The 12,358-nt window shown below is 41.3% G+C and overlaps 1 protein-coding gene across 3 annotated transcripts in view; it reads right to left on the minus strand.

Annotated features, from left to right (window-relative positions):
- The window catches only part of Igsf10 (immunoglobulin superfamily member 10), a 28,337-nt gene extending 20,822 nt beyond the window's left edge, over positions 1 to 7,515 (minus strand). The window contains exons 1-3 of one of the 3 annotated variants that reach the window (XM_006994654.4): positions 7,378 to 7,515; positions 4,034 to 4,228; positions 2,407 to 2,536 (exon numbers count right to left, since the gene is read on the minus strand). In XM_006994654.4, the coding sequence (XP_006994716.1) occupies positions 2,407 to 2,536; positions 4,034 to 4,227 (324 nt within the window). In that variant the 5' untranslated portion in view covers position 4,228; positions 7,378 to 7,515. Of the gene's footprint in view, positions 1 to 2,406; positions 2,537 to 4,033; positions 4,229 to 6,743; positions 7,097 to 7,377 lie in introns of those variants that run through there. The other 2 variants (XM_015988139.3, XM_076574130.1) reach the window with 2 other exon arrangements.
- Between the last annotated feature and the right edge of the window lie 4,843 nt (positions 7,516 to 12,358).

Consider the following 12,358-nt stretch of genomic DNA (forward strand, 5'->3'; position numbering starts at 1 on the left):
CTTCTGCTTTTAGGTGACTCTCTGTCCCCATTACCTCATTTTACTCTCTCATGTCCCTCCTCTAGGCCCTTCTTAGAGCACAGCACATTGGTTTTTAGTATACCCACTGGTATAACTAGATCCACCTCTACTATTCCATCTTAGGAAATTGTCATTTCCTCAAATTAAACCAGTTGACATCCACAGTTATTTTTGTCTTTCCTTCACTCTAATAATTTTCTCTCTGTTTCTAAAGATTCGTGTATTTTAAACATTTCATATAACTAGAATCATACACCATGTGGCATTTTGTGCCTGGCTTCCTTCACCTAGCCAGATGTTCCTGAGACGTTGCAGCACATACCAACTCTTCATTCCTTTTTGTTTCTACATTGTATGCATGTTACACAGTCTGTTTATCCACTCACCAGCTGCTGGACATCTGGCATGCTGTCTTTTTCAATAATATGAACTTAATTGATTCTGAATTGGAGGCCAAATAATTTTGAATGTTTCATGATGCCTTAGTATTTATCAAATCCCTTTCTATTTAGTTGAACATACTATTTAAAAAAAAAGAACATGAAATACTTATAAAAACTGTGACTTCCTACTCATTTTCCTATTTGACTCAAATTGTCATCTCTACAAAAGAGGCTTTTCTGGAATGCCAACTTCTACAATAAATAAGAGTCAAACTGGTAAGTTTTGGCCTAAATGTCACCTGGGAGTACAACCTCAAACCTAATGTTTCTCAGTCAGAGGAAAACCTGGCTAAGAGAATAAAATAGGTGGAGAATTCCATGAAGGATACAGGATCAGTTCCTCCTAAAGTTACATGTCCCAAATGTAGCCTTATCTATCCAAATCAGCATCATCACATACATACACTGCACTCGAAGCTCCCCACCTCAAAACACCAAACATAACTCTGGCTTGACATTTAAAGGCTCTGTGAACAGTGGATATTATTACTTTGATTGCTATTATTTGTTATATGCAAGTTATGATGAATGACATATAACATAAACTCTATTACGCTTTCCCTGAACAGTGTGTTTATTTAACGAGTTGAACAGTCTTTAATTCATGCAGCATGAATTAGCTTCTCAAAAGTGTCAAGGTTATAAGCAGAGTAAGTGCTTCATGTACATTCTCTTTTGTTCTCCTTATTCTTATTGATAGATTTATTTAATCCTTTAATTTCTCACTTAAGTGTATGCTAATTCTTACAAATTTTTTTTTGGTTTTTTGTTTGTTTGTTTTTTGTTTTTTTTTTGTTTTGTTGTTTGTTTGGTTGTTTTTTTTTTTTTAAGACAGGGTTTCTCTGTGTAGCTTTGTACTTTTCCTGGGTCTCACTCTGTAGACCAGGCTGGCCTCAAACTCACAGAGATCCGCCTGCCTCTGCCTCCTGAGTGCTGGGATTAAAGGTGTGCACCACCACCACCGCCTGGCTTTACAATGTTTTATTCATTTGTGTGAGCATTTGCAACTTCAGTTTAAAGTTGGTAGAGGATAAACAAGTAAATAAAGCAAACTGAAAATTTATAATGATTTATAAAATGCTGCCATGTTAAAGACTCTCCTATTCTACTTCCAGACAAACAACTAGAAATGGCATTTTAGGGATAAATTTTAAAGGTTTAGTAATCCCTGAAAGTCGATTTCTTTTGTGGTTAGCTGGGGAGTATGAGAAACCTTGGCCTCTGAATCTGTTTCCTCTCCCTTCACTCCCTCCGGTCCCCTCCTATCCTCTCCCGCTCTCCTTCCATCTGTCCTTCCTTCCTTGTTTCTTTCCTTCTGTGTGTGATCTCTTGTGCATGCATGTGTAGAGACCAGGTGCTAGGTGTCTTCCTTGTGCTTTCCACATTAGTTTTTGAGTCAAGTTCTCCCACTGAATATGGAGCTCACTGATTGGATAGAGTGGCTGGCCAGTGACTCTCTATTGGCCAGTGACTCTGCTACCACTGCTTCTAGGACTGAGATCGCAGGTGTTGTTTGCCACCATGATGTGTTTTTATGTGCCTGCTGGGGATCCAAACTTAGGTCCTATACTTGTGTAAGCATTGTTTTTTTTTTTTTTTTTTTTTGGTTTTTCGAGACAGGGTTTCTCTGTGTAGCTTTGCGCCTTTCCTGGAGCTCACTTGGTAGCCCAGGCTGGCCTCGAACTCACAGCGATCCGCCTGGCTCTGCCTCCCGAGTGCTGGGATTAAAGGCGAGCGCCACCATCGCCCGGCTTGTGTAAGCATTTTACTCAGTCCCCCAGCATTTTCTTAATATTCTAATTTCCACATATAAAATCCTTCCTTGATATCTGCCCATAGTTTACAGAATGTTCATTTTCTATTCCATGGGGATAGACAACTCTGGGGGTATAGCTCACAGTTCTACCGCACTTCTAACTCCATCACCCTCGACCCTTCTTACCTGCAAGGAATGCAAACTGGAGAAGGTCTTGTCAGGGACTGTGTGAATGCCGTTACTGTGCAGCAGGAGTAACTCCAGTTTGTCCAGCCCATAAAAATCATCTTCTGCCAATCTAGCAAGGCTGTTGTACCTGAAGAAAAAGTCATTTTAGGCATCAGCTGAGTCTGTCAGTTAAAGTTCAAATGTCAAAGCAGAAACAAACAGAAAAGCCCCTCTGCCACTGTGTTCCCAAGAGAGTTCTTGAAATACTGCGCTTGACTGCAGAAGTTCCACTTCCCACCCAGTCCTTTCAACCTCTTAATCATGCCTCCACATCCCTTCCCATTCTCAAGTATTTATGCAAATACTAGCATCTGCTTGAGCCTATCATTTTCTTTTGTGGATGCTAAGACTCAGGCTTTCTCTTTGGCACTGTGTCCTCACACTTGCAGGTTGAGGTAATCAGTGCTTAAGAGGCCTGGCACTGAAGTCCACATGAGTGAGACTCTGAGCTCAGGCCCAAAAAGGCTTGTGTGACTCTTGGGTAAAATCTGGAAACATTTTGTGTTCCAGTTTCTTCAGCTATAAAGGATAGATAACAGAATTGAGTTCAAAGGTGTTATGAACACCAGTGTCTTAGTTAGTGTTAGTTTGTTACTGCTGTGATGAAACACTATGACCAAAAACAAAATCAGGGAGGACAGAGTTTGTTTGACTTACACTTCTACATCACTGTTTATCATTGGAGGAAGTCAGGACAGGAACTTAAACAGGGCAGGAACCTGGAGGCTGGAGCTGATGCAGAGGCCATGGAGGAGTGCTGCTTACTGGCTTATTCCTCATGGCTTGCTCAGCCTGCTTTCTTATAAAACCCAGGACCACCAGCCCAGGGATGACATCACCCACAATGGGCTAGGCCATCCCCCATTAATCACTAATTAAGAAAGTACCCTACAGGCCTACCTATAACCTGATAGTATTGTAGCATTTTCTCAATTGAGGCTTCTTCATCTCCAGTGACTCTAGCTTGTGTCAAGTTGATGTAAAACTAGCCAGAACAACCAGTGAATGAATACATACAGCACTCAGCCCAAGGGCAGCTCATAGGGAGAACACAATATCGGTCTTTCCTCTTGGTGATTGTACATTTATACAAACAAACAATTTTTCATAGTCTTTAAAATATCACCATAATTTGTCAGATTTAATAAGTCAAGTATTTAAAGTAAGCTCACTATGGCTAGCATTATGTGCTATGTGGGCATTTATAAATCTCAGAAGACCACGCAAAAGGAAATGGTGATGATTTTTTTTTTTTTTTTTTTTTTTACACAGGAGGATAGTTCCTCTTGCTTGGTCATGCCTTGTATTATAACAATGACTTTTAATAGAAACTGTAATTTTTCCAGTAAAAATTTATTCAGAATTAAGCTGCCCCATAATTATGAGAATCCCAAACAACTAAGAGAGTCTTAAGGTTCTAGTAAAAGACTATCAGGAAAAAATATTTATTGTCTCCACAAATGTAAGGTTCTTATGAGCTCATTTTAGAAGAAAAAAATAGAGTAATCCCAGGTGTTTGGGGGACAAGTCACCATGATGATCAGTGGTTCCTCTCTGAGAAGGGGATCAGGCAAGGCCCACACACCCTAAATTTATGCGTTCCACATTGGCTGGGATGCCGTCTGGAATGGAGGTCAGGTACCGAAATGTACAGTGCATCTCTGTGGGCACGTAACAGGCACAGCGGTGAGGACAGGCCCTGCTCCCAGGGGTTACCACTAGGCAGACTACAGTGAGGGAGGTCAACAAGCAGCTGACCTCTCTGTCTCCCATCTTCATCCTGAAAAGACATCACACCACAGTCATACGTACAGTTCAAGCAAAGTTCCAGTAACACCGCACATAGCGACTCTGGGAATAATTGGGGATATTTTCTTTAAGGGTCATACATGGTTGATTTATATCTTTCCTGCCAAATGAACCTTAAATCCATTTTTCCTTATTTAAAGATTTTCATATGATATATTTTGATCATATTTTTCTCCTCCCCCAACTTTTCCCAGATCCTCCCCACCTTCCTATCCACCCAATGTCTTTTTTGCTCTCAAAACAAATACATGAAAATCAAATCAAAACAGTAACAAAAAGCAAAACAAAACAAAAAACACAGAAAATATTCAGAGTCAATTTTGTGTTGGCAAACTACTATTGGGCATGGGGGCTGCCCTGAAGTATGGTTGATCTACTCAATGTCACTCCATTAGAGAAAACCGATTTCCCACTCCCAGCAGGCATCAATTGCAAATGGCTTCTTGGTTAGGGATGGAACTTTGTATCTACTTCCCTTTCTCTGCACTGGCATATGGGGTACAGGTCTTGTACATCCCATCACAGTCTGTTTTCAGTTAGCAAACAAATGAACATGTTTCTTCATGGTGCCTGTGTTAATATGCCTTGTTCTTCTTAGCTTCCCTTCTTCCTATTGCTTCCTCTCAGACCCCTGACTCTAGCTGGGTTGTTTCTGCTTTCTTATCAAGTGCATCCCTATACACACATGTACAAATTAGAATTGTATATAATTAAATAAAATTATAAGCACATATACACATGGGATTGTAAATCTGGGTTCTGCTCATAAGAGAAGCCACATGGTATTTTCTTTTTGAGTCTGTCTATTTTTATAAGCTTAATGATTTCCAGTTCCATCCATTTCCTGCAAATGTCATGATTTCACTTCTTACGGCATCATGGAATTCTACTGTACATATGTACCACATTTTCTTTATACATTCGTATTTTGATGGACATGTAAGTTGATTCTACTTCCTGACTGCTGTGAATAATGCAGCAATAAACACTGCTATGCAAATTTCTCTGTGCTACATTCCCAGGAATGGACTGGTAGTTCTATTTTCTATATTCAGGTTGTCTTCTTTTAGGAACTTCCATAAGAACTACAAAGAATTAACACCACCACCCCCCCATCATCCAGTAACTGAATGGGCTCATCAACTGAGTAAACAGCTCTGAAGAAAGAAATAAAAACAGCCAAGAAAGACTTGGAAGATTGAAGTCCCCAAGGTTCCTAGCCACCAGGGAAATGCAAATTAAAGTTGCTTTGAGCTCTCTCTCTCCCCACTCAGAATGCACATCATCAAGAAAATAAATGACAACAAATGCTGGTGAGATCTAGGGGAAGAGGAACCCTTACCCCTGGGGTGTGAACTGGTGCAGACACTATGGAAAATGTGCTCTTTATAGAACCAGTGTGTGCTAGCCTCCCACTGGACTTTATCATTAAATGGGCTTTTTATTATGAAAATGTCTTTATAGCTTCTCATTTCCTGGAAAGCAGGATACCTATTTTTAGAGACCATAATAATGATATTGGAGCAATTAGAATTCATAGATTTAGTCTCTTGTTTGCATAAGAGCCTTTTAAACTATCAAAACATTAAAAACATTATAAAAATAGTACATGTGCAATTTAGAAAACTCAGCAACAGTAAATAGATAAAAAAATCATTTCTCTCATTTCAGCACTCAGACATAACCAACATTTTGCCGGCATATGTGTGTGTGTGTGTGTGTGTGTGTGTGTGTGTGTGTGTGTGTGTGTATCCCACATTTGCATTTATGTATGTACTTCTATATATAATCAAACAATTTTGTAATATTGTATCATTTAATGTATAACATATTTTATTCACTTGATTTAGCCTTCTAAAAACACTTTTACAGCTGTAATAACCCACTGGAAAAGAGATCAAATCTCTTTCTCACATGACTTCAAGTCCTTGCCAAAAAGGACACATTGAACATTTCGATGCCAACTACTGACCAGGAGGACAGTAAACTGACCTCAGCTCAGAGCTATAGCATCCCAATGACCCTGCAGGCATAATACTGTCTGCTCTTTCTCTGCTTGGAAACATGCCTCTCCTCACTGACACAGGGATACGGGACAGGACCACAGAAGAATTATGTTCAGCTTGTTAGGAGATGAGATCTTTAACCCCTAAGTGGGGCAAGCCCAGTGGTCCCACCATGGGATTGTTATGAATGAGTTTAACCCAAACTAAGACTTACTAAAGATTACTTATATGCCTACCCTGTGACTGCCAAATCACAGAATGTTCCGAGTACTCTTTGCATGATTAAAAATAGCAGGTAAACTTGCTATCATTAGATGAACAAAGAAGGAGCAAGGTGGAGGTAATTCTCTGTTTGACTGGGAAACAGAAGCAACTATATACACCCTGAGAGTTAATTACAAGAGAATGGAGCCATAAATAGCACACGGATTCCCGTACACTTAAGCCTCAAACTGTATATAACAAAAGAGTTGGCAATACCTGGGCTCTTCTGTCTTGGCTTTGAGTCCTGTTGCAACATAAGCAGAGACAGAAAGTCTTCCTAGGAAAGTCTTCACCCGAGTGAAGGAAAGTTCTTTTGCTTCCAAAGGGAGCAAATGAGTTAGTCTTTTCTGGCTTATGACTGAGGGATTGATCCTTCAGAGACCTGGAGGCGCTTCTGTAATCTTAATGCTCTCATCCATTTCCAAACTTACCAAAGCCTTCCTTTATCGCGCGGTTGCTGCGGCGGCTGTTGGAGATTTTGTAATGCTCTTCCTCCTCCCTAATAGTGTACGTTAGTTCTCTTTAAAGTCACTTAAACACAACTATTAATCAATCACTCCTTTCTGACGTCCCAGAAGTTTCTCCTCAAATTGCTTGTTTTGTACAAACGTGTCATCAGTGTCTATGAAAGGGTCTCAGGCTACAGATAATCTTTCCCGTGTGTTTTGCCTGGCCTCAGTCACTCAAGTGAGTTTACCTTGGAAGCTGCTTTTGTCCCCACTCCCCTCCAGTACCGTCCTTTCCCTGGATCCTTCTGCCCACCCACCCGTCTCTCCCTGGACCCCAGCCCCCATATCGGCCAGCCTCCCTGAGTTCCTTCACTTCCGCAGCAGGATTGACTGCAGCTCACCTCTGCCTCTGGGCCAATGGACTTGTGCCTTCTTTGGGGTCTGCTCAGCCTCTGGGAGAAGCGGGGGGGTCTTCGCTTGTGGGGGCTGGAGGCGGGGAGGGGCGGAGTGGATGACGTAGCCTTAGCCAAGAGCCTCTGCTTCTGGGACTGGGCGGGGCCATCGAGCCGATCCGGGACCACCAGCGGAGTCCGCCAACCCAGGCTCGCCTGAGTTTTTGCTCCTAGGGTTTAAGTCCCTGGGCTTTCCTGCCTGGTAGCCGGCTGTGAAGCTCGGCTGGTTCAGAGGCTACACGTTCTTTCTTTTGTAACCTCTTCCACCTCTTAGCCGGGGGTGGGGTATGGGGGTGGGTGGGGAGGGGGGTGGGGGTGGGGGCAGCAGCGGTGGTGACAAACACACACAGGCACATGATATACTTGAAAATGTAATAAAGCCCATTAGTCTGTACAAAGAATGTATGCTAGTGATGATGATGGTAACACCACCACGCAAACATGCTTTAATTAATGTGGGTTGTCCTGGGTCTGTGGCTCCCCTTACTTCTGCTTGCAAGTTGAGTTATCTGAGTTATCGGTGAGCTGAGGTATCTGAAGTTTGCATGTAGCCTTTGGCCCTGGGGGAGGCACCTACCCTTTTTTTTTTCTTTATTAGTTATATATGTTTGAGGTATACAACAGGAGAATATGAGATACATGAAGATCAAACAAACAAACATGTTATCACTTTATTTATTCTCTTGTGTGTGCAAATGTATGTGTCAGCAAGATACACTCTTGTGCTGTGTTTTATTTTATTTTTGTTTGGGTTTTTCTTTTTTTAAGATTTATTTATTTATTATATTTACAGTGTTCTGCCTGCATGTATGTCGGCACCAGATCTCATTACAGACAGTTGTGAGCCACCATGTGGTTGCTGAAAATTGAACTCGGGACCTCTGGAAGAGCAGCCAGTGCTCTTAACCGCTAAGCCATCTCTTACCAACCCCCCTGCTGTGTATTTTAAAAAGAGTTATTAAATATAGTCCTTGTACGTTAAATCTCTGGATTCCCTTCACCCTACAGTTGTTACTTTGTGTCCTCTGATCCACATGTAACCATTTCCACCTCCAGTTGCATAAACCTTTTTTCCACATTGTGTCAAGGGTCATGACATCCTTTTGTAAGGCTGGATGTTATTGTGATACACAAGGAGAGAGAGAGAGAGAGAGAGAGAGAGAGAGAGAGAGAGAGAGAGAGAGAGAGAGAGAGAGAGAGAGAGAGAGAGAGAGAGAGAGAGAGAGAGAGAGAGAGAGAGAGAGAGAAGAGCGAGAGCGAGAGAGCTGCCCCACTTTTTGAGATGATAGGTCTTGCTATGTTGCTGACGTTCCTTATGAATTCTTTGGGCTTAGTTGACCCTCCTCTGTCAGCCTCCTTAGGAATGAGGATCACAGGCCTGAGTCAGTGCTGCCAGCTTGAGGAACCATCTTCTGAAGGAGATTATCAGAGAACTAGACTGAAATTCTGCTGCATCTTCTGAGATTTCCTCTCCTTTCTCATCCCTACCTATACCATCGAGGGCCAATGTTTCCTCTAGAACTGCCTCTGCCAATTTGGTGACAGTTAATAGCTCCTGCTGCCCTGGCAGGCTTCCACTATTTTGACTCACAGACACTGGACTAATTTGACTAAAATAACTGCTTCATCCCTATAGTTACAGCACATGTGAGCTTTTGATGAGAATTTGGGATGGATGTTTTGGTGCAGATGTTCTGAACATGTGGTCCAGGGACAAGTGGTGTCAGCATGGCCTAGATAAGTTCTCAAGCTCCACATACCAGGCCCTTCACTTCCGAAGCAGGATTGACTGCAGCTCACCTCTGCCTCTGGGCCAATGGACTTGTGCCTTCTTTGGGGTCTGCTCAGCCTCTGGGAGAAGCGGGGGTGGGGGGGTCTTCGCTTGTGGGGGCTGGAGGCGGGGAGGGGCGGAGCGGGTGACTTCAGACACTGTGGGGAGGGGCTCTAGAGAGCTTTGTGTTAATACAATTGGGTTAATACAATCTAGAATTTGTTAATTGGTGGATTACAGAAATAATTTGTAGCTGCAGATGATACTTGTGGAAGATTTAGTCTGTGACAAATACCATAAGTGTGTTAAAAATGCCAGCTCATTTCTACCTTATGATAGCATCCAGAAGCATAGAAGAAACACACCTCTACTGTTCCCACTTAATAGGTGTGAAGGAAAATGACTCATCTCAGGTAATGCATCTTGGAAGTAGGAATGCCTCATTTGATTCAAGCCCAAGCAATTGGGCTCCACAGTATGAATGTACTTGCCAAAGCTGTGGTTGCCTTCCTTAGGTAAAAATTAGTCATGTTCCGTATCCAGCAGCTAATTGCCTAGTGATTTCTAGTGAATAATGAGTAAGTCAGTCATAAGGTAGAATTACAGAATCAGGGAGTCAGAGTTAGAATTAACCCTAGATGGCATAAACAAGGTCCTTAGCTCTGCAGAGCCAACCATATTCTTAAAGTCGACTGGTCCAGCTTGAGAGCCATGCCATGAGAGGGAGCCCACCCTTGACAGTGCTGGGAGGGCCAGACCCAGAGGCTGTACAGCCCAGAGATGTAGGATAGAACTAAACACGACTGACAAAAAAAAGTCAATGAAATGATTCCTAATGATACTCTGCTATACTCTTAGACCAGAGCTTAGCATAATCATCATCAGAGAGGCGTCATCCAACACTGATGGGAGCAGATGCAGAGACCCACAGCCAAACATTAGGCAGAGCTCAGGGAGTCATGTGGGAAAAGGAGAGGGAGTATTATAGAATCCAGAAGGGTAAAGGATGCCATGAGAAAACCTACAGAATCAACTGGTCAGAACTCAAAGGAATTCACAGAGACTGAAGCAACAACAACCAGGGAGCCTGTATGGATCTGGCCTAGGGCCTCTGCATATATATTATGCTTACATAACTTGGTGTTCTTATGGGATGCCTAACAGTGGGAGCCAGGGCCATCTCTGACTCTTTTGCTTCTTTTAGGGACCCTTTCCTCCTACTGAGTTGCTTCATCCAAGCTTAATATGAGGGGAGGTGCCTAGTCTTGTAAAAAACTTGATATGCCATATTTGGTTTATATCCCTTGGGAGGCTTGCTACTTCCTGAAGGGAAAGGAGGAGGAGTGAGTCTGAGGGAGAAGGAAGGTGTGTGTGTGTGGGGGGGGACTTGGGTGAGAGGAGGGAGGGGAAACTGATGTTGGGATGTAATATATGAGAGAAGAACTTTAAAAAAAAAAAAAAAAGAAGGAAGAAAGAGTTCATGTTTGATGTCCAAGTGTGGACACTTGCCTTGGAAATATGGCATTTAGTATGGTCTTGGCAGTCACAGTTTGTCATTTTTCCAAATCTCCTTCTAGACTAACGTCATAGCTTTGTGTTCTCTAGTTTATTTCTAACCAAGCTCTGGCCTTCCAGACTTCAACTCCAGCAAACCACAGAGAGATGACTGCAATGTGTTCTTATTTTCCCAGGATCACTACTCATGGTCATTTTATTCCCAGATATTTCAACTATTCTTAACATTCACATTAGAAATACTTCCCAACTCTTATATAACCTATATCAACTATTGGAAAGTCAAAGTATGTTTTATGTCTATTCTAGTCAATTTTTCCTATTTAATTATGTCAATAATTATATTTAGATCTTATGTATGCCACAGAATTTATAAGTGTAATTACTTATCAGACATATTCTGACAAAGTGAGTATTAAATTTATGTCCATTTGAGGGTTAAATGGCTTATGAAAAGCGAAGTGAGAACACAATACTGAATTACTTTCAAAACCGGAAGGCCTTGCTCTTAAGCCTTATATCTTGTTTACATTTCTACCATAAAATTAAGTATCCATAGGTTGCTAGCATTGCCATGTTTCTTGGTCACATACTTAACGCAATTTGTGTTTTAAGATTATTAACAAATAGCTCTCCCTTCTCAATGCAGTTTTATTCAATGGTTACATGAAACATGAGGAATGCAGTAATACTAACTGCTTTGTGTAGGAAGAAGGTAAGGCTGAGCAAGTGTCCGATTGGCCAACATCTCAAGGCTGCACATGGGGAACTGGAGTTCATATGAATTCTGGACTGTGGACTTTCTCCTATATGTCAGGATAGTTTGTCAATTTTTTTTAATTCTTACTATAATTCACTTAATACTTTTTTTTTTCAATAATCCACCCTTAAAAGGAGATGATTAAGTCACAGTCAAAACAGTACTGGTAAATCCCCAGCTCAATTTTGTACATTCAATAACTATTTGGCTTCCTCTGCTTTTAAACCACCCCATAGAATTTGTATTGCCTGTCATCTCTATGCCACTGACATTATTTACAATCTTTTATGGTATTTAATGTGCAATTATACAACCTTATAGTTCAGTCTCTAAATCAACGTATTTTATACCAAGCCCAAGCAGTTAAAAAATACAAAACAAACAAACAAACCTAAAAAACAAACAAACAAAAACCCCAAACCCAAAACCTTCTTGACAATCATGACAATGAATGGGTTTAAAGACTTAACATTCATGAAAACAGAGCAACAGATGCCCAAATTCTTACATGTCTTTTAATTAAGCACAATCATTGCTATTTCTAAGTTCTGTAATTGTCATACTAATTAGAAGGAATAATCAAGATATATACTTGAAAAAAGAGGCAGAAAGAATGACTAGAATAAGCCCTGTTTTGATAAAACTGAAGCACGAGCAACCTAAGCCAACCTGCAGGTTTCCAGTTACTTTTTTGTCAATTAATAGTATTATTGGTGTTCTAGTTAGGTTTTTCTGTTGTAATAAAACACTAAATAAACCAACTTGGGGAAGAAAGAGTATATGACACCTATTACTTCGATGTCAAAGTCCATCACTTAGAGAAGCCAGGGCAGGAACTCAAGGTAGGAACCTGGAGGAAGGAACTGAAATAGAGACCATGGAGT

This window comes from Peromyscus maniculatus, chromosome 6 (genome assembly GCF_049852395.1).
Source record: "Peromyscus maniculatus bairdii isolate BWxNUB_F1_BW_parent chromosome 6, HU_Pman_BW_mat_3.1, whole genome shotgun sequence".
NCBI lineage: Eukaryota > Metazoa > Chordata > Mammalia > Rodentia > Cricetidae > Peromyscus > Peromyscus maniculatus.